Raw genomic sequence first — 22,946 nt, 5'->3', positions numbered from 1 at the left:
ACAACCGAGATTGTGTGTGTTTTTTTTTTAAAAAGACCTTTGTGGGATGTGAGTTTTGCTGTCAAGGCTGGAGCTTGTTGCCCATCCCTAATTGCCCCTTGATCTGAGTGGTTCACTAGGCTGTTTCAGATGACAGTTGAGAATCAAATACATTGCTGTATGTCTGTAACTGCATATAGGCAGACCATGTAAAGATGGCAGATTTCCTCCCCTAAAGGATATTAGTGAACTTGATAACTTGTTAAATGAGAATTAATGATAATTGTCATGTTTCCCATGACTGACATTAATTTTCACTTCCAGATTTATTAACTGAATTTAAATTCCTCCAAATTTATGCCCATATCCCTAGAGTAGAGCCTTCTTTTAAATTCACTTGTGGGACGTAAGCATCTCTGGCTAGACAGCATTTATTGCCCATCTCTGGCTGCCCTTGAATTAAGTGGGTAACTAAGCCATTTCAGCAAGCATTTAAGAATCAAGTACATTGCTGTGGATCTGGAGTCACATAAAACAGGTGAGGATGGCAGATTCCCTTCCCTGAAGGACATAAGCCAGATGAATTATGGTTTCATGGTCAAAAACAGATTTATTTTTAATTGATTTCAAATTTGAACCGGGGCCCGAAGAACATTAGCTGAGTTTCTGGATTAATAGTCTGGTGATACCGCTAAACCATCACCTTCCAGTACACTATAACACCGTCAATTATAGCTCTTCACTGAGGTTTGTGTGTATCAATCATATCAATATGTTACAAATGATACATTGTATAATCTAGGAAGTTATCAATAATGTCATGTATAGTAGCTTTTATTTGGAGAAAAATTCCGAGGTATGTTGTGAATATGTAACCAGATAAAACTTGACACTGAATCAAAGGAATAAATGAATGGTGCCATGATTTAGAGCGTAGTGTGTAGGTGGATTTTAATGTTGATTGTAAACGGACAAGAGAAAGAGGTGGCTGGACAGTGATATTTTGGGCAACTAGGTGGCAGACAGCGTGGTTGCCATGGGATAAAAGGATTTGAGGTTGCACAAGTCAGTTTTATGAACACAATTAACTCTTCTTTTCATTTTAGCAAATATAACATTTAGGTTGCACTCGAATTAGTGAGTATTAGTCTAAGTAGAGGTTGGAAATTCGTACTACTGATTGTTTAAACGTTTCTTTCTAATAATTCAAGCAATATTTTTTTCCTGTCATCTAGCACTGGTACCTCCAGAATATCATCCTTGAAAGACCTGAAGAAGGATGAGCGAAGTAACAGTTCAGCTGATGAAGGTCAACGGTAAGGACTTTACAAATTTGTAGCAGGCTGGAAACAGCTCCACTTGATAATCACCAAGATAACCTTGACTGTCAAATAGGGAATAGCCTCTGCGCAATCTGAATTAATTGTTAAGTAGAGATCATGCTTCATTTTCCATAAAGTTAATCAACTGTTGGATATTCAAAATCAAGCCAAGACAGTTTGTGGGGCTGATCTCTAGAGATCTCAGGACTAGAACCAACAATTCTCATTGAATGTATATTAATACTTTTCCTTGCAAAGGGCTGCTGTATGAATGGGAAATGTTTCATAAACAAAACAAAATTAAAATCAAATTGTTCATGTCATGTCTTAAATTTCAGCAGATAGCAATGCTGAGGAAATGCCGTACATTGCACAACCGTAACCTATCTCTATGAATCACTGGCAAAATACCTATCTTCATAGTTTCACAACAAGCAAGGTTTGACCCACTGTTATTACTGGTTGCAACCTATCAGGTTTCCGATTTACCCTCAAACCATGATGTATTGCACAGCATAGCAGCTGCAACTGTATATGAGCAGCTATCACTTACTTACCCTTAAACCAAAGTTACAGAATCCATGGTTGAATTCACAGATGAGAAGTTGAGACCTGGGGCAGATTAGCCATAATCTCATAGAATGAGAGGCTTGAGGGGCTGAATGTCCTGCTCCTATTTCTTACGTCTTTCGCACTATGGGCTACAAAAACACAATCAATTGTGTGCCTATGCCTTCTGCACAGAACTTTCCTTGAATGGAAGGAAAATTTATCGTTAAGTTGCTGAGAAAGAGCTTATGAAGAAATGCTCAAGGAAGAAAGGATCTTCTCCCAACATCCTTCCTCCCTCGACCAAAACTTGCCAAATCTTGTTATCTAGTCTTTTTTGGTTATTTTGTCATAAGTTGGTGGGTACAGTAACTGGTCGGTAACTTGAGTTGAGCTTACAAGCAGTGAAACATCTATTTTCTTCCCTGATTTATTGTTTCATGGAAGGAGTACCTGGCAATGAATGTGTATGCCAACAAGATGTGCACTTCTTCACTGCTTAGAGAGCGAAAGTGAATGCAATGACGATTATTATGCTCACGTGTACCTTGTTTTGTTTATAAGGGAAAGCACTGGTTTCACTCACTGCATATTAATTTTTTTAAGCTTTTATGCAGGTGGCTCTGAAAACAGTGGCCAGCAGATAGTTGGACCGCCAAAGAAAAAGAATCTAAATGAAATTGTGGATGATCTTTTTAAAGGAGCTAAAGAACATGGAGCAGTTCCAGTTGATCACTGGACAGGAGAGACAAACAGAGCTATGGTAAGTGAATGTAGGATTGTCTAGAGAACCATTGTGAATTCAACATTCTCCATGTTTCATTAGGATACAACAAAAGCATTTGAAAGCTTCACAGGTGAAATGTATGAATGGGCAGATAAACATTCAACAATTAGACTGTTTCAAGTGACAAAGTAGTATTGGTGGTGTTGCCTTTTCAAGACAAATCTGTGTAAACAAAATTCACATCCATAAAAAAAATTAAGAGTTCAGGTGCATAAATGACCAAAATCAAGCATTCAAGTTCAGGTGATAGGGAAGGCAAAGGGGATGCAGTATAAAAATAGGAAAGGCATGGTAAAGTTGTACAAGACATCAGTTAGAACACACCTGGAATACGGTGTACAATTTTGGTACCCTCACCTAAGGAAAGGTGTACTGTCGGTCCGGGAGTCCAGAGAAGGTTCACTGGGTTGATCCCAGGCATAGAACATAGAACATTACAGCAAAGTACAAGCCCTTCGGCCCTCGATGTTGTGCCGACCTGTCATACCGATCTGAAGCCCATCTAACCTACACTATTCCATGTACGTCCGTATGCTTATCCAGTGACGACTTAAATGTACCTAAAGTTGGTGAATCTACTACTGTTGCAGGCAAAGCGTTCCATTCCCTTACTCCTCTCTGAGTAAAGAAACTACCTCTGACATCTGTCCTATATCCTTCACCAATCAATTTAAAGCTATGCCCCCTCGTGCTCGCCGTCACCATCCTAGGAAAAAGGCTCTCCCTATCCACCCTATCTAACTCTCTGATTATTTTATATGTTTCAATTAAGTCACCTCTCAACCTTCTCTCTAATGAAAACAGCCTCAAGTCCCTCAGCCTTTCCTCGTAAGACCTTTCCTCCATACCAGGCAACATCCTATTAAATCTCTTCTGCACCCTTTCCAAAGCTTCCACATTCTTCTTATAATGCGGTGACCAGAACTGTATACAATACTCCCAAGTGTGGCCGCACCAGAGTTTTGTACAGCTTCACCATAACCTCTTGGTTCCGGAACTCTATCCCTCTATTAACAAAAGCTAAAACACTGTATGCCGCCTTAACAATCCTGTCAACCTGGGTGGCAACTTTCAAGGATCTGTTTATGTGGACACCGAGATCTCTCTGCTCATCAACACTGCTAAGAATCTTACCATTAGCCCTGTACTTTGACTTCTGATTACTCTTACCAAAGTGCATCACCTCACACTTGTCTGCATTAAACTCCATTTGACACCTCTCAGCCCAGCTCTGCAGCTTATCTATGTCTCTCTGCAACCTACATCATCCTTCATCACTATCCACAACTCCACCGACCTTAGTGTCGTCTGCTAATTGACTAACCCATCCTTCTAGGCCCTCATCCAGGTCGTTTATAAAAATGACAAACAGCAGTGGACCCAACACCGACCCTTGTGGTACACCACTAGTAACTGGTCTCCGGGATGAACATTTCCCATCAGCTACCACCGTCTGTCTTCTTTCAGCAAGCCAATTTCCGATCCAAGCTGCTATATCTCCCACAATTCCATTCCTCCGCATTTTGTACAATAGCCTATTGTGGGGAACCTTATTGAACGCCTTGCTGAAATCCATATACACCACATCAACCGGTTTACTCATCACCTTCTCAAAGAACTCAATAAGGTTTGTGAAGCACGACCTTCCCTTCACAAAACCGTGCTGACTATCCCTAATCAATTTATTCTTTTCTAGATAATTATAAATCCTATCCCTTATAACCTTTTCCAACACTTTACCAACAACTGAGGTAAGGCTCACTGGTCTATAATTACCGGGGTTGTCTCTACTCCCCTTCTTGAACAGGGGAACCACATTTGCTGTCCTCCAGTCATCTGGCACTATTCCTGTAGACAATGATGAGTTAAAGATCAATGCCAAAGGCTCGGTAATCTCCTCCCTTGGTTCCCAGAGGATCCGAGGATAAATCCCATCTGGCCCAGGGGACTTATCTATCTTCACCCTCCGAAGGATTCCTAATACCTCTTCCTTATGAACCTCAAACCCACCTGGTCTAGTAGCCTGTGTCTCAGTATTCTCCTCGACAACATTGTCATTTTCTAGAGTGAATGCTGTTGAAAAATATTCATTTAGTGCTTCCCCTATCTCATCTGACTCCACACACAACTTACCACTAGTATACTTGATTGGGCCTAATCTTACTTTCGTCATTCTTTTATTCCTTAAATACCTATAGAAAGCCTTAGGGTTTACCCTGATCCTATCTGCGAACAACTTCTCATGTCTCCTCCTGGATCTTTTGATCTCTCTCTTTAGGTCTTTCCTGGTTACCTCGTAGCCCTCAAGTGCCCTAACTGAGCCTTCACATCTCATCCTAACATAAGCCGCCGCCTTCGTCTTGACCAGAGATTCCACCTCCTTCGTAAACCACCGCTCCCGCACTCTACAGCTTCCTCCCTGCCTGACAGGTGCATACTTATCTAGGACACACAGGAGCTTTTCCATGAATAAGCTCCACATTTCTAATGTGCCCATCCCCTGCAGTTTCCTTCCCCATCCTATGCTCCCTAAATCTTGCCTAATCTCATCGTAATTGCCTTTCCCCCAGCTATAACTCTTGCCCAGTGGTATACACCTATCCCTTTCCATCACTAAAGTAAACATAACAGAATTGTGATCGCTATCACCAAAGTGCTCACTTACTACCAAATCTAACACCTGGCCAGGCTCATTACCCAGTACCAAATCTAATGTGGCTTCGCCCGTTGTTGGCCTGTCTACATACTGTGTCAGGAAGCCTCCTGCACACACTGGACAAAAACTGACTCATCTATAGTACTCGAACTATAGTGTTCCCAGTCAATATTTGGAAAATTGAAGTCCCCCATGACAACTACCCTGTCTGTCTCACTCCTATCGAGAATCATCTTTGCTATCCTTTCCTCTACATCTCTGGAACTATTTGGAGGCCTATAGAAAACTCCCAACAGGGTGACCTCTCCTTTCCTGTTTCTAACCTCAGTCCATACTACCTCAGTTGACGAGTCCCCAAACACCCTTTCTGCAACTGTAATACTGTCCTTGACCAACAATGCCACACCTCTGCCCCTTTTACCATCTTCTCTGTTCTTACTGAAACATCTAAATCCCGGAACCTGCAACAACCATTCCTGTCCCTGCTCTGTCCCTGTCTCTGAAATGGCCACAACATCGAAGTCCCAGGTACTAACCCATGCTGCAAGTTCACCCACCTTATTCCGGATGCTCCTGGCATTGAAGAAGGATTTTCTTATGAGGAGAAGTTGAGTAGGTTTGGCCTGTACTCATTGGTGTTTAGGAAAATAACAGGCAACCTTATTAAAACATACAAGATTCTTGGAGACTTTACAGAGAAGATGCGGAGATCTTGTTTTCCTCTGAGAGACAGCCTAGAAAAAAAGGGCATAATCTCTGATTAAGGAAGTAGAGTCTAGTTAGAACAGAAATAATGAGGAAATTTATTCCCTGAGGGTGGGGAGTCTGTAATTCTTTAGCGAGGAGAGTTGTCAAGACTGTGTCATCAAGTATGTACTAGGCTGAGAGAGATTTTTAATCAGGGAGTTGAAGGTTCTAGGGAAAAGGCAGGAAAGTGGAGTTCAGGATTACCAGACGAATGGCAGGGTAGATGTGATGGATTGAAAAGCGTAATTCTGCTGGTACGTATTAAGGCCTTAATGTTGAACGTTAAAAATGCACCAACTACACTGCAGAGGCTTATGATGCAAGTCATAACTGAGGTTCCATAAGATATGGGAGCAGAATTAGGCCCCTTGGCCCATCAAGTCTGTTTTACCATTTGATTATGACTGATCAATCCCAATCTTCTGCCTTTTTCCCCATTACCCTTGATTCCTTTACAAATCCAAGAACGTTTCTATCCCCATCATATACGCTCAATGACTTGGCTGTCACAGCTTTCCACGTCAGTGGTTCCGTAGATTAACCACCACATGCCTGAAGAAATTTAACCTTATTTCAGTCTAAAATGTCATCCCTTCACTCTAAGAATCCATCTCGGATTCTAGTCTCTCCTGCCAGTGGAAATATCTTCTCCACGTCCACTCTATCAAGGTGTCTTAGTATTCTGTAAGTTTCAACCAGAACCCCCTGCCTTATCTTTCTAAATTCAATCAAGTACAGACACAGAGTCCTGAACTACTGCTTGTATGACAAGCCCTTATTCCTGAGATTGTTCTTGTAAACCTGCTCTGGACCCCCACCAAGCCCTGCACATCCTTCCTTGGATTCAGGAACTCGAAACTGGTCACAATATTACAAATCTGATCTGGCCACATTCTTATACAGCCTCAGCGGTACATCTCTGTCTAATATTCACACTGTCTTGAAATGAATGGTAACATTGTATTTGCCTTCCTAATTGCCAACTGAACCTGCATGTTAACCTTAAGAGAATCCTGAACTAGAACTCCTAAGTCCCTTTGTGCTTCAGATTTCCAAAGCTTTTCCCCATGCAGGAAATAGCCCACACCTCTATTCCGCCTACCAAAGTTCATAACCTCACACTGGCTGACATTGTTTCCAACAGCCGCTTCCTTCCCCATTCTCCTAGCCTGTCCAAGTCTTCTGCATCCACCCTCCATCCTCAACACTAACTGCCCCTTCACCTAACTTTGTATCTTCTGCAAACTTAGCACTAATGCCCTTAGCAGCTTTGTTCAGATCATTAATATATAACATGAATAGTTGTGGTCCCAACACAGGCACCTGCAGAACTCCACTAGTCACCAGCTGCCATCCTGTAAAAGAGGCCTTTATCCCTTTATGCTTTCTGCTCCTCAGCCAATTCTCTGTCCATGCCGGTACCTTGCCCCTAATACCATGGGCTCTTATCATATTTGGCAGCCTCATGTGTGCTTTGTCAGAGGCATCCTTGAAAGGCAGATAGATCACGTCCACTCACTCACCTTTTTCTAATTTGCTAGTTACCTCCTCTAAACTTACAACAGATTTATCAGGCACGACCTCTGCTTGACAAAGCTGTGCTGACTCAGCCCTATTTTACCATGCACTTCCAAGTACTCTGCAATCTCATCCTTAATAGTGGATTCTGAAATCTTAACCACCAACCAAGATCAAGCTAACTGGTCTGTAGTTTCCTGTCTTCTGCCTTCCTCCCTTCTTAAACAGTGGTCTTACATTAGCCATTTTCCAGGCTTCTGAGACTCTCCCTGACTCCATTGATTCCTGAAAGATCACCACCAATGCCTTCACAATCTCCTGAGCGATCTCCTTCAGAACTCTGGGGTGTAATCCATCTGGTGCAGGTAATTTATCCACCATCCACAGGTGTCCGTGTTGGGACTACAACTATTCATGTTATACACAAACAATCTGGACAAAACGACTGAGGGCGTTACTGCTAAATGTGTAGAAATTTCACTTTCTCCAACACTACTTCCTTAGTGATGACCTCTATACTGACCTCTGCTATGCTGATCGTGTTTTCCGTCATGAATACTGTTGCAAAGTACCTTTTCAGTTCCTTCACCATTTCTTTGTTCCTCATTGCTAATACCACCCAGCCTCATTTTCCAGCAATCCAATGTCCACAGTTGTGTCTCTTACCTTTTATATATTTTTAAAAAACTCTTGCAATCTTCTTTTATGTTACCTTCTAATGTACCCTAATAGTTCATCTTCTCCCCCTTTATTATTTTTCTGTTTATCCTCTGCTGACTTCTAAAGACTTTCTAATCTTCTGGTTTCCCATTAATCTTCACCACATTGTATACTTTCTCTTTTGCTTTTATGCTGTCCATTGTCAGCCATGGTTGCCTAACCCTCTCCTTAGTATGTTTCTTCTTCCTTGGGGTGAATTTCTGCTGTATATCCTGAATCACCCCCAGAAACTCCACTTGCTGCTCCACCATCTGCCCTGCTAGGTTCCCCTTGCAATCAGCTCTGGCCAGCTCATCCCTCATTTCTTTGTAGGTACCTTTACTCAATTATATCAGTTACATCTGATTCCAACTGCTACCTCTCAAACTGAACAGTGAATTCTATCGTGTTATGGTCACTGCCTCCTAGGGGTTCCTTCATCTTAAACTCCCTAATTAAACCTCATCATACATCACCAAATCCTAATTGCGTCTTCCCTAGTGGGCTGTACCACAAGCTGCTCCAAAAAAGTCTCATAGACATTCCACAAATTCCTTTTCTAAGCATCTGTGACCAACCTGATTTTCCCAGTCCACCTGCATATTGAAGTACGCTATGATTGTTCTAACAGTGTTTTTCGTATGTACCTTTTCTACCTCCTGACTTATTTTCTATCCCACATCCTGACTACTACTAGGAAAGCTGTACATACTCCATCAGGGCCCTCTTTCCTTTTCAGTTTCTCAACTCTGCTACATAGATTGTACACCTTCCAACTCTGTAACACTTGTTGCTATCAATTTAATTTCATTTCTTACTAACAAGGCAGCCTTGTTCCATCTGCCCATCTGCTTGTTTGATAGAATGTGTGTCCTTAGAGATTTGATCCCCTTGCAGCCATGCCTCAGTGATGCCCACATCTAACTTGCCAATTTCAATCTGTGGTACAAGCTCACTTGTCTTGTTTTGTGCATTTAAACACAGCCCCTCAGTTCTGCATTGATTACTCCCCTCCTCATAGTTGTCCCCTATCTGATGTGCTTGAAGTTAGATGACTGAGCCTTTCCATGCTCTCTGTCCTATTACTTGTTCTGGAAACCTCAATAACCTCTGCTGAATCCTCCCTGCCACCCTACATTGCCCTAACATTTTCAATAATTTTCCATGCAATTGTACCTCTCCCCCATCATTTATTTTAAAGCCCTGTCCACAGCCCTAGTTTTGTGATTAGCCAGGACTCTAGTCCTAGCATGATTCAGGTGATGCCTGTCTCTTCAGAACACCGCTTTCCTTACCCACTACTGGTGTAATGTCCCATGAATTCAAACCTATTTCTTCCACACCAATCTTTGAGCCACACGATTGCCTCTTTAATCTCATTGACCCTGTGCCAGTTTGTTCGTGACTCAGGTAGTAATTCAGAGATTACTACCTTTTCGGTCCTGCTTTCTAATTTCACTAACTGCTCAGATTCTGTCAGTAGAACCTCTTTCCACCTGTATTATTTCTATAACTGCATCAACTCGATCTTTCCACTCCCACTCTTAAGTTCCTCTGCAGCCCAGATCACGTATCCTGAGCCCAGGTACCAGGCAAGCAACACAGATTTTGGGACTCTCAATCCTGGCTGCAGGGCCTGAGTATATGATCTCCAATTACAACAACATTTCTTTTTTTGTCCCCCTTAAACAGTTCCCTGTATCACAGTACAGTGGTCAGTTTACTAATTCTCCCTACAGCCTGCATTCTTATCCACACAGGGAGGAAGATTCTCAAACCTCTTTGACTAGATTGAGGGCTGAGGCTCCTTTGACACTACCTTCTGCATCCTTCTGCTTGCCTCAATGGTAGTTACACCCTCTTGTCCCTGACCACTGACTAAATTCGAGGCAGTTCATCGAAAGGCTGCAGTTGCCTCCTGAAACACACTGTGCAAGTAGCTCTACCCCTCCCTGATGCGTCTTAGTGTTTGAAGCTCAGATTCCAGCTCATCAAATCTGAGCTGAAGTTCCTCTAACAACCAACATTTGCTATTTTGCACCAGCTCCCAAATGATGCAGGTACAACTCATCGCCTGGCCCTGCACCTTTATTTTGTTTACAGATTTTTAAATTTGATTTTTAAAATTTTCTTGCTGGGTTTATAAGTTTGGAAATATTTCCCCTATTTATCTTCAATCTGAATGTGATCTATAACAGACAGTGAAATTAGTATCTGTTACCAACAAAGGAATTTACAGCTTTACTGTGATGTCACTCTTTGTATTGGGCTGGATGCCCGATCCTGGGCTTCAGTTTACCCTGGAAAAACACCTTACGAGCAAAAAGCCTCTTTCCCTCTGCACCGAATTTGTTTTGAGTCGTTAATTATTGTCACATATACTGTGATACAGTAAAAAGTATTGCTTTACACATTAACCAGACAAATTACATAAGTATCAAAAACAGAAATTGCTGAAAAAGCTCAGCAAGTCTGGTAGCATCTGTGAAGAGAAATCAGAGTCAATGTTTCAGGTCCGGTAACCCTTCTTCAAAATTGCCATAAATATAAAATGTAAGTATTTCAGGGTATAGGAGTAGAATGCAGAATACGGTGTTAAAGCTACAGAGAAGATGCAGAGAAAGGCCAGCTTTAATACATGCAAAGTCCATTCATAAGCCTGTAACGAGTGGGGAAGAAGCTGTTCTTGAATCTGTTGATACGCATTTATGAAATTTTGTATCTTCTGCCTGATGGAAGAGGGTGGAAGAGAGTATAACCGCGATGGTAGGGGTCTGTAATTACGTTGGCTGCTTTCCTGAGGCAGAGGGAAGTGTAGACGGAGCCAGTGACATTCCTGTGTTCCTGGAATGATATTTTCATCCAGGATGGACCGTTTGGCCCGCAATGTTGGGCTGAACAGGATGCCAAGAAATTGAGGTTTTGGTCAAGAATAAGAAGGAAGCATATGTCAGGTATACACAGCAAGGATCAAGTGAATCCATAGAAGAGTATAAAGGCATTAGGATTATATTTAAGAGGGAAATCAGGAGGGGGAAAAAGGGGACATGAGATAACTTTGGAAAATAGAGTTAAAGAGAATCCAAAAGGGATTCTATAAATACATTAAGGACAAAAGAGTAACCCCTTAAAGATCAGCAAGGCTGCTTGAGTGGAACTGCAGGAGATGGGAGAAATAATAAATGAGTACTTTGCATCAGTGCTTACTGTGGAGAAAGATATGGAAGATTGGGACTTGGGGAAATAAATAGTGACATCTTGTAAAATGTCCATATTACAGAGGATGGGGTGCTGGATTTCTTATAAACTATAAAGGTGGGGACCAGATCAGGTGTAATCTAGAACTCTGCGGGAAGCTAGGGAAGTGATTGCTGGAACAAAAACAAAGTTGCTGGGACAGCTCAGCGGGCCTGGCATTATCTGTGAAGGAAAAGACAGAGTTAATGTTTCAGTTTTCGTGACCCTCCTTCAGAACTGACAGTGGCTGGGAAAACTTGAGTTTGTATGCAAAAAAAGGGGAGGGGAGTGGGGTAGAGAGTAAACAATAGGATAGAACCTAAAGGGAGAGAAGAGCAGTTGGACTGACAAAGAGTTGATAATGATCAGGCTGGAAGGGTGAATAGTTGTTAATGAGGACTATTAGTGACTAATGACAGGTAGTGTGTAATGGCAAGCTATGTGGTAACAAGGCCTGGTGTGTGAGGTAGGGTGCTGGGACATGGGAGAGCTTAGGCTGTAAAATAATTAAACTTGATATTGAGTCTGGAGGGCTGCAGGGTCCCCAAGTGGAAAATGAGGTGTTGTTCTTCCAGCTTGCGTTGAGCTTCGCTGAAACACTGCAGCAAACACAGATCTTGGTCAGGGAACAGAGTAGTATGTTAAAGTGGCAGGCAACAGGTAGTTCAGGGTCTTTTTTGCATGCACAATGTATATGTTCTACAAAGTGGTCACCTCGTCTATGCTTCGTTTCCCCAATATAGAGACCACACTGTGAGCAGCGCATGCAGTAGATGAGATTCTGGGAATTGCAGGTGAAGCGTTGCTTCACCTGGAAAGTATGTTTGGGCCCTTGGATACTGGGGAGGGAGGACGTTACAGTTCACCAGTTACAGGGAAGTTGCCGTAGGGCTGTTTAGGCGGGTTGGGGTGAAGAAAGTGTGGATCAGTTTGTCCCAGAGGGATTGGTCCCTGCGGAAGGTGGAGAAGAGAGAGACGGGGAACATGTGTCTGCATATAAATTGACGTTTTCCCAGCCACCACCAGTTCTGACGAAGGGTCACCAGACACAAGATGTTAACCCTGTTTTTTTCCTTCACAGGTGCTGCTAAGCTTTTTCAGCAACTTTGTTTTTGTTCCTGATTTACAGCATCCGCCATTCTTATTTTGTTTAGTAATTGCTTAGCCCTTGCTGAGATATTTGTATCATTGATAGCTACAGGTGAGGTGCTGCAAGACTGGAGGTTGGATAATGTGGTGCCTCTATTTAAGAATGGTGGCAGGGAAAAGCCAGGGAACTACAGACCGGTGAGCCTGACATCAGTGATGGGCAAGTTATTGGAGGGAATCCTGAGGGATAGGATTTATGTGTTTTGAAAGCCTAGGACTGATTAGGGATAATCAACAAAGCTTTGTGTGTGGGAAATTGTGTCTCACTAACTTGATTGAGTTTTTATTTGAAGAAGTAACAAAGAGGATTGTTGAGAGCAGAGATAGTAAGAACTGTTGATGCTGGAGTCAGAGCTAACACATTGTGGAGCTGGAGGAGCACAGCAGGCCAGGCAACATCAGAGGAGCAGGAAAATTGACGTTTCAGGTCAGACATCGGGGAGGGGGAATGGAGCTCTGAAGTAAATAGAGAGAGGAGGGGTGGATTTGGGGAAGATAGGTGGGATGGTGTTAAGTGAGTGTAGGTAAGCAGCAGTGGAGATTGATCAGTGAAGTGGGAGGAGCAGATGGGTGGGATAGAAGATAGACGGGTTGTGTCAAGTCAAGGAGGCAGGAATGAGAGGGAGGGTTGGTCATGAGATGAGGCTGGGGGTGGGGAGATTTTGAAACTGGTAAAATTCACATAGAGAACATTTGGTTGTAGGCTCCCAAGGCGGGATATGAGGTGCTGCACCTCCAGTTTCCGCGTGACATCATTGTGACACTGGAGGAGGTCCAGGATGGACATGTCACCCAGGGAGTGGGAAGGGAAGTTGAAATGGTTTGCGACTGGAAGGTGTTGTCGTTTGTTGCAAACAGAGTGCAGGTGCTCTACAAAGCAGTCTCCAAGCCTCCGTTTGGTCTCACCGATGTAGAGGACACTGCATCGGGAGCAGCGGATGCAGTAGACCACGTTGATGGATGTGCAGGTGACCTCTGTCTGATGTGAAAGGTTTGTTTGGTGCTTTGGATGGAGGTGAGGGGGGAGGTGCAGAGGCAGGTGTAGTACTTCTTGTGGTTTCAGGGAAAAGTGGTGGGACTAGTGGGGAGCAGGGAGTGGATGAGGGAGTCGTACAGAGTGATTCCTACAGAAGGCAGATTGGAGTAGGGAGGGAAATATATCTTTGGTTGTTCTGTTGGCTAATAGCTGGCAGAAGTGGTGCCTCCACCGCATCTGCTCCCAAGATGGGGCGTTCCACTCCCAAACATCCCAGAAGTCCTGCTGTTTTAAATACTGCAACATCCCTCCTTCAGTGGTCAAAAATGTTCTCGACTGCATCTCTTGCATTTCCTGCAACAAAAAAAATGAAAGAATCCCCCTTGTCCTCTCATATCACCCCACTAATGTCCATAATCAACATCATTCTCTGCCACTTCCATATTTGGAAAGGCAATTCAGGGCAGGACTGATACATTTAATTGTAAGGTCCCTGGGGAGTGTTGCTGAACAAAGAGACCTTGGAGTGCATGTTCATATCTCCTTGAATGTGGAGTATTAGGTAGACAGGATAGTGACAAAGGCTTTTGGTATGCTTCCCTTTATAGGTCAGTGCATTGAGGTTCAGTTGCGGCTGTTCAGGACATTGGTTAGGCCACTGTTGGAATACCTTGTGCAATTCCGGTCTCCCTGCTTTAGGGAGGATATTGTGAAACTCGAAAGGGTTTGGAAAAGATTAACAAGGGATGTAGCCAGGTTTGTAGGATTTGAGTTAAAGGGAGAGGCTGAATAGGCTGGGGCTATATTCTCTGGAGTGTCGGAGGCTGAGGGGTGACCTTATAGAAATTTACACAATCATGAGGGACATGGATAGGGTGAATAACCAAGGCCTTTTCCCCTGAGTGGGTGAGTCCAAAATTAGAGAGCGTAGGTTTATGGTGAGAGAGGAATGATTGAAAAGGAACTTAAGCGGCAACTTTTTCACGCGGTGGGTGGTGCGTATATGGAATGAGCTGCCAGGGGAAGTGATGGAGGCTGATTTAAAAGGGTATATGAATTTGAAGGGGCTAGACGAATACAGCAAATGGGACTAGATTTATTTAGAATATCTGGTTGGCATGCACGAGTTGGATTAAAGGGTCTGTTTCTGTGCTGTACAACACTATGACTCTGTAAAGTAAATTAATCCCTTCTGTCTGACCTTGGTCCATATCCCTCCATTAACATATATTCACATGATATTTAAAAGCCTGTTAAATACCCTATTGTTGCTGCTTTCACCACCACCCCTGGCAATGCATTCCAGAGTCCTCTTGCCCTTCACATCTTGTTTGAACTTGTCCCCGTCACCCTAAATGTATGCTCCCTAATGTTAATGATGTCAAATGTGGGAAAAAGATTCTCACCTGTACGTCTCAAATTTTATGGACTTCTATCAAGTCTCTCCTCATTTTCCGCTGCTCCAGAGGAAACAATCCAAGGTTTTCTAGCCTCTTCTTATAGCTCATACTCTGTAATCAAGGCAGCAACCTGATGAACCTCTTCTACATGCTCTCCAAAGCCTCTGCATGGTGACCAGAACTGAATACAACACTCTCAAGTGTGGCCTAACCAAAGTCTTATAAAACTGCAACATGGCATCTTGGCTATTGTACTCGAGCAATAAAGGCAAGCATGCTATACGCCTTCTTCACCACCCTGTTTACTCGCGTGGCCACTTTCAGGCTCCTATGGGCTTGAACCCAAGAACTCTCTACATCAGTGGTGTTCAGGGTCCTACCACTAACTGTATGCTTTTCCTCAACATTTGATCTCCCAAAGTGCAGCACCTCGCACTTACCCAGATTAAACTCTATCTGCCATTTCTCCGCCCGTATCTTCAACTGATCTATAACCTGCTGTATCCTTTGACAACCTTCTACACTATCCACAATTCCACCGATCTTTGTATCGTCTGCACACTTACTAACCTACCCATCTACATTTTCATTCAAGTCATTTACATATATCACAAACAACAGCAGTCCCAGTACAAATCCCTGTGGAAGACACTTGTCTCAGATCGACAGTCAGAAAAGCACGCTTCCAGCAGTACACTCAGCCTTCTATGGGCCAGCCAATTCTGAATCCAGTGGTCAAGTCACCATGGATCCCATGCATCTTAATCTTTTGAATGAGTCTACTATGAGGGACCTTGTCAAAAGCCTTGCTAAATTTCCATGGAGACAACATCCACTGCTGTACCCTCATCTATCACCTTTCTCACCAACTCAAAAATCAATCTAGTAAGACATGACCTGCTCTGTACAGAACCATGTTGACTATCTCTCATTGGATAAACATACGGACGATAATGGAATAGCGTAGGGTCGATGGACTTCAGATTGTTTTCACGGGTTGGCGCAACATCGAGGGCTGAAGGGGCCTGCACTGCGCTGTAATGTTCTGTGTTCTATGTTCTAAGTAGGTCATGCTTTCCCAAATGTGTGTAAATCCTATCTCTAAGAATTCTTTCCAATAGCTTCCCAACCACTATTGTGAGGTCTGTAGTTTCCTGGATTTATCCCTGTTTCCCTTCTTGAACAGAGGGACAACATTAGCTACTTGCCAGACTTCCGGGACCCCTCCAGTGGCTAGCGAGGATACAAAGATCTTGGTCAAGGCCCCAGGAATCTCCTGTCTTGCCTCTCATGACGTAGGGTAGATGCCATCGGGCCCTGGATGCTTAACCACCTTAATGCTTTTGAAGAGACCCAATACCACTTCTTCCTTGACCTCAAATGCTGTAGCATATTAGCATGCTCCACACTAATCTCACTATCCTCGATATCCTTGTCCTGGGTGAATACTGATACGTTACTTCTCCTAAACCAAAAAAAGAGCTTCGGATGCTGGAAATCAGAAATTGGTGGAAAAACTCTGCAGCTTGGGCAGCATCCGTGGAGAGAAAACAGAGTTAATGTTTCAGCTCCAGTGTCTCTTCTTCAGTAAGGGTCTCCTTCCTGACCGTACGACTCAATGGTCATGTGCTTCAACAGACCACCTCTTAAATTGAGCTGAGGTGGGATGAAACGACTCATACTAGTTAAGCTTCATTAGTAATCAGTGCCTGGGCGGCACGGTGGCTCACTGGTTAGCAGTGCAACCTCTCAGCGTCAGGGACCCGGGTTCAATTCCAGCCTCGGGCGACTGTCTGTGTGGAGTTTGCACATTCTCCCTGTGTCTGCATGGATTTCCTCCGGGTGCTCAGGTTTCCTCCCACAGCCTAAAGATGTGCAGGCTCGGTGGATCGGCCATGCTAAATTGCCCATAGTGTTCAGGGGTGTGTGGGGTATAGGGGGATGGGTCTGGCTGGGATGCTTCGAGGGTCGGTGTGGACTTGTTGGGCCGAAGGGCCTGTTTCCACACTGTAGGGAATCTAATCTAAGATAAAAACCTGTTGAGGTTCGTTTTGGGTCAGTGACTGATAACTGGCCCTCGGGTTCATAACTGTGTAGTTTATTTAGACAGTGTTGTAGTCTATATTAACATGTAGTTAGAGCATGCAAGATGAATAGGCAACCTGTTTAAGCAATTGCAGTTAGCTGACTTTGTAACCAATTTAGAATGATATAGCGTAGAAACAGGCCCTATGGCCAACCAAGAAACACCAAAGTACACTAATCCCATTTACCTGCACTTGGTCCGTTGTCTGCTATGCCCGGGCATTTTGACTGCCGGCCCAGATGTTTCTTAAATGTTGTGAGTACCTGCCTCCAGCACCTTCTCGGGCTGCTTTTTCCATATTTCTACCTTTCTACTATTTTTCTCAGATCTCTTCTAAACCATATGCTCCGCACCTGAAACGTATGCTCTCTGGCCTTCCACATCTGGAATTGGGTAAAGAATCTGCTCTGTCTATTCCTCCCATAATTTTGATTATGTCAATCAAATCCTCCTTCAGCCTCCTCTGCTCCAAGGAAAACAAACCCAGCCTATCAAATCTGTTCTCATAATGGAGGCTTTTCATCCCAGGCAATATGCTGCTGAATGTCTTCTGCATCCTTTCCAGTGCAATCACATTCTTCTGATAGTGTGGCAGCAAGAACTGCAAGCATTGTTCCATCTGTGGTCTAACCAATATTTTATAAAGTTTTTCTGTGTGTTGGCTAATTAAGGTAAGCATCCTGTATGCCTCCTTCACCATTCTTTCTACCTGTTCTGACCCCTTCAGGGATCTCTGGAGTTGTACATCAAAATTCCTTTATTTCTTCGTGCTACTTAGGGACTTAACATTCATTGTGTGTATCCTTCCCTTATTAGACCTCCCAAAATGCATTATCTTGCACTTACCAGGATTAAATTCCATCTGCCGTTGCTCTGCCCAATTTACCAGCTGATCAATGTCAGACTGTAGTCTGAGACCAGGCTCCTCCTCACTATCAATAACCCCCAATTTTAGTGTCATCTGCAGTAATAACATTAGAAAGGCAAGCATAACTTACCAAGGACATATTCTTTGAATTTTGAAAAATCTTCAACATTTGTGACAATTTCAGGAATAGCGGAGCTCAACTTCAAGTTTGCTATCTGAATGGGCATGATGATATCAGTGGGAACTGTGTTGTCAGTCCAACAGTGTGTATATTTTTAATGGAATGTACAATTTAATTAAGATAATGTAGTTTTAAAGGAACAACTTAGGATCTCTCTCTGGTCTCCTGAGCTTTAGACTTGCTGTAAATTGTGGGGAGCGTTCCTGGTTGATATTCAACGCCGCAACATAACTCAATGTCTAAATTTTAAACTTTTGGAACAGTAATATTTACAGAATAATCAAGCGCAGTACATATCTGTACAACAAGCAAAGGAGATGACGTACAAAAGATGCAACGTTAGAATGAGCAATGATGTGTTCTGATTTTTACCACTGAAGTTTTGGGAGAAACATTGGATGATATTTGACCACTTCATTAGTATCTCTCAACATTCATGTTGAGGTGGTAAGTTGATTAGAGATCAAGTCCTGAGACTTCTGAAGTTGGGAGGTGTTTAGGAAGATAAATGAGTCTAGCTGAGTAGGAGTGCAAACCTAGAGAAAGTCACACAGAGATGAAGCCATGGGAGAATTTTAGTAAGCTCAAGAATTTTGAAACTAAAGTGTTCAGATAAAAATTCAGGGGAGGTATTTGTGATGAAGACACTGATCTTAGTTAACTGACATATATTGTATAGTTTGGATGATTTCTATTCAGGGTTTATTCTCAGCCCCATCTAATAATCTGCATATGACTTTGCAACTCCTTGCTTTAGATCATTGGATTAAGAGATTTGCTCATTGTGGTACTTTAAATAAAAATGTTGCTCAGTATGGTACTGTAAATAATGGTGGGGATCCTGTTGTGTTCGCCATCATTACGGCACCAAAACTGTCAGTCACTTTGGGACGCCATGCAAAGTAATGCAGAAAGCCAGAAAACGCTGTCACCGATTCTAATCTTTGCCCTAAAGTGCACTGACCCTAACCCTAATCCTAACCTCATTGCATTCGAAAGCAGTAAGGAAGCTAACTAAATTTTCCACTTTTATGCTGTTAGTCTTGCTGTAAAATCCTTCAGAAAAAGTTGCACCTTGATGATTGGGGTGTATCTATTTACAGCATGATGAGGTCATAATTACTTCAAAATATTTTCATTAGCCTTAAATATAATTTTAAATTGTGGCATTTCAAATTTCTCCATTACGATAAAATTCTCCATTTTAAGGTTGTTTTTGACGTTTGTGTAAAACTTTTAGTTTCTATCTTAATCTTACCTGATTAATTATTTTGTTATCTCAAAGTTCAAATATGAAGTGAAGGGATAAAGTATTTTTAACTTTGTAATTTGTTTCTGTGACAACTTTTCAATGTGATTGACTAGTGATCTGCTTTTTGATATCACTGGTGCTAGGAGGCTGGAAATCTGTTGGCTTAGTGCCAGGTGTAAATAGCTGACGAAGAAGGACTTATACATAGCACAAGTATTTTCACCCATTGATGACAAATTTAAATATACTTTATCTCGTCACATTTAATGAAAATTTTCATATAGCAAATAATAGCAAAATAATTAATTAGGTTTAAGATAGAAGCAAATAAACATTGTGAACAATTTTCTTTGAGATCAACAATGTGTGCCATTGTTTCATCACTGTAGATTTCCTAACCACAATACTGTCAAATAAGGTGTTGTAGTTATCTTCTGGGCGAAGTTTTTTGAACAAATACGGCATAGCTCTGATAATGTGTTAGTATTTATTGTAAAATTTCTGATTTATTTTCTAGCCATTCACTGGTGGTGGATACCGTTTGGGAGCATCATCACATGAACAATCTGAATATGTATCACAAGATAAAAAACAAGATTCTAATCTCGATGTAAGTTTTGAATGTTAATATTCCAGAAGGCCAGTTGGTGAAGGATAGAACCACAGCCAATGTCTGTACAGTTTTATAGGTATTTATTTACTGAGGTGTAAATTAGAAGTGTACACTTCCTAAGTCACCAGTAATAATATCAATCTGTGCGTACTTAGAAACATAAGTGAATGCCAAGTTAAAGGACACTGCTTGCATGCAATGAAACATAATTCATACACAATTAACAGCATGAGCTGAAGAATAAAACAAATCATAATAACTCTGCAGCAAAACTGTTATTCCTTGCCAATGTTTCCATCTGTTCTTTTCTACTGTTGAAGGATTATGCATGCATTGTTTATGCCATTCACCAAAAAAAAATCCATTGTCTGAACATGACTGCATATCCCTCTATCCTACCTTCATTTTCATCTAATGTGTGAACAATATTTTAATTAAAATATTAAGTGTGCTGCTCCCAGTGGATGAGGTACAAGGGACAGTCTGATGGAATCATATGCCATTCTGTTACTCAAGTGGCCACCATCACTGTTAATCTGATCCCCAGCAATGGAAGTGCCACCTCATGAGAGCTACCAGTTAGTCAGGCTACGTGCTCTGCATGCTGCAACGTCCCCAGAGGCCCAGGAACTTGAAAGCAGGATGAACTTCTGGGAGAACGTGACAGAGTTAGGGCTAAGAAAAGGGCAGGAGGTGGCTTTCTGCTGAGCAAGCCTCCCCTCACTCAATCATTGCCACGTTCCTCTATCACCTCCAACCCTTTCCCTCACAAGGGGACACTGGCAACCCCAACAGAAGAAGCCATATGGCCCCCATTTATCCCTGAACCGTTAAATTACTGGACTGAGGAACAATTGATGTGAATTGGCTCATATTGAACCTAACTGACATCGACCACTGGCAAAGTGGAATCCTGCCTCAGCCTCCTAACCATTCAATTTAATGTGGGAGATGGGCGAAAATAGAGAGACTGGGAGAGTTATGCTGCCATCAGGATACTAAGTACAGCCTCTCCCACAATGAGGTTGACTCGGTCATCATGTTTTCTACTGGGATCGGGTTCATGAAATCCAACTCTTCTGGCTTAGGATTCTTCAACCTGATTGGTTGAAGATCTCTATTCCCTACTCTATGAAAGGCCCTATAGAGACCATTGTGTTGAAGCAGATAGCTGGGGCCGGAATTCATTCCTGAACCTCCAGGAACCACAAGTTAGGGCTTGAACCCTGTTCTGTGAGGAAGTAGCCACTTATTGAGATTTTAGACCATAAGACCATAAAATATAGGAGCAGAATTAGGCCATCTGGCCCATCGAATCTGCTTCCCCATTCAATCATGACTGATATATTTCTCAACCCTGTTCTCCTGCCTTCTACCCGAGCAGAACTACTCAAGGTCTCGGGTGTGAGGCACCTACCTTCAGGTATCTAATCTGGACTCGATAGTTGGTTAAAAATCCCAGTCAGCCTCCTTTAATTGAACATACTCAGGCCTTTAACAAGGATAATTGCCTTCTCACCACCTAGTGCAAGAAACTCTGCCAAACTAGTTTCCAAATTTGCCAAAATACCCCACAAAGGAACTTTGAAACCTGTGGAAAATCAAACCCCAATTACTGATGTCTGTGCCCTTGAAGGCAGCCCAATCTTTGTGACAACTGTCACAAAATCCAGGCGTAAATGTTTTGTTTGTGTTCTAATGTTTGATTTATCATTAAAGTGTCTGCTGCATTTCTTGTAAAAAAAAATTTGCCCTGGTCCCTGATGTTGCGTACCAGTAATAGCTGAAACAGAGGCGGCCCTTTGCAACCCACAACCCAGGCAGGTTATGAAAGTGACTTGATAATAAGAATATATCATTTTGGAATTTAGACGATTAAATATATTTAGGTGCTTGTAACAGGTTCCACATCATATCCATCATATATATTTTACGATACCATTTTTAATACAGTTATAAATATTAGATGAATGAATTACAGGTACTTTGAATCATTTTATTACTTAATCTACTCAAAAGTTAAGAGACTAAGTATTTCATTTACAAAGAAATGAATAGAAGAATAGTTTGGTTAAGATTTTAGAGAGATAGTAGGAACTGCCGACACTGGAGAATCTGAGATAACACAGTGTGAAACTGGATGAACACAGCAGGCCAAGCAGCATCAGAGGAGCAGGAAAGTTTGACATTTCGGGTCAAGACCCTTCTTCAGAAATGACTATTCAGATATTACTTTCTGAAGAAGGGTCTCGACCCGAAACGTCGAACTTTCCTGCTCCTCTGATGCAGCTTGGTTAAGATTTTACTTAGTTATTTGCATAAGTTTTACTGTGTAAGAAACCAAAGCCAATCCAAATTACTTTTCTGCCTTTTTCGAAATAAAAATGGTGCTGGGACTTGTTTTGTTAGTTGGGTGTTGATATGTGTGATGTGGGTATATGATTTTTGATAGGTTCAAATTTTGCTGAAACTGTGGAAAAATGGTTTCAGTCTGGATGATGGAGAACTGCGTACCTACACAGACCCTGCAAATGCTGAATTTTTGGAATCCATTAGCAGAGGGTAAGATCGTATTAATTCCAAAATACTAACTTTTTATTACAATCCAACCTTTTGAATATTTTTCACAAATTTACTGATGCTTTCAACAACATATTACTTTGAGGTAGGCTTGAACGTGGGACAGAGCTTTACTCCAAACAGAAATGTGATATGTAAAGTTTATAAGTTTTTACCTTGCATATGTTATCTGTTTCTGTGTATACTGTTTGTACACGTTCTTTGTCAAGTCTCCCTGTCTCCAGCATTGCATGCCATTTGCCTCTCTTGTACAAGTTATTTTTCTCATGGCTATTTTAATTTCAATCTTCCTACTTCGTACTTTTCCAAATATCTGTCCCTTTCATCCATCGTTTCTGATTCTTCTC

General features: G+C 42.2%; 1 protein-coding gene across 1 annotated transcript in view; it reads left to right on the top strand.

Annotated features, from left to right (window-relative positions):
• LOC125452015 (NSFL1 cofactor p47-like) overlaps positions 1-22,946 on the top strand; it is a 48,804-nt gene that overhangs the window by 15,666 nt on the left and 10,192 nt on the right. The window contains exons 3-6 of the mRNA XM_048529900.1: positions 1,215-1,295; positions 2,457-2,613; positions 19,924-20,016; positions 22,472-22,581. Of these exons, the coding sequence (XP_048385857.1) occupies positions 1,215-1,295; positions 2,457-2,613; positions 19,924-20,016; positions 22,472-22,581 (441 nt within the window). The remainder of the gene's footprint in view (positions 1-1,214; positions 1,296-2,456; positions 2,614-19,923; positions 20,017-22,471; positions 22,582-22,946) is intronic.

Source organism: Stegostoma tigrinum, chromosome 5 (assembly GCF_030684315.1).
Source record: "Stegostoma tigrinum isolate sSteTig4 chromosome 5, sSteTig4.hap1, whole genome shotgun sequence".
Taxonomy (NCBI): domain Eukaryota; kingdom Metazoa; phylum Chordata; class Chondrichthyes; order Orectolobiformes; family Stegostomatidae; genus Stegostoma; species Stegostoma tigrinum.
The sequence above is the reverse complement of the archived record's forward strand: the minus strand, read 5'-3'. Positions and strand labels throughout refer to the sequence as shown.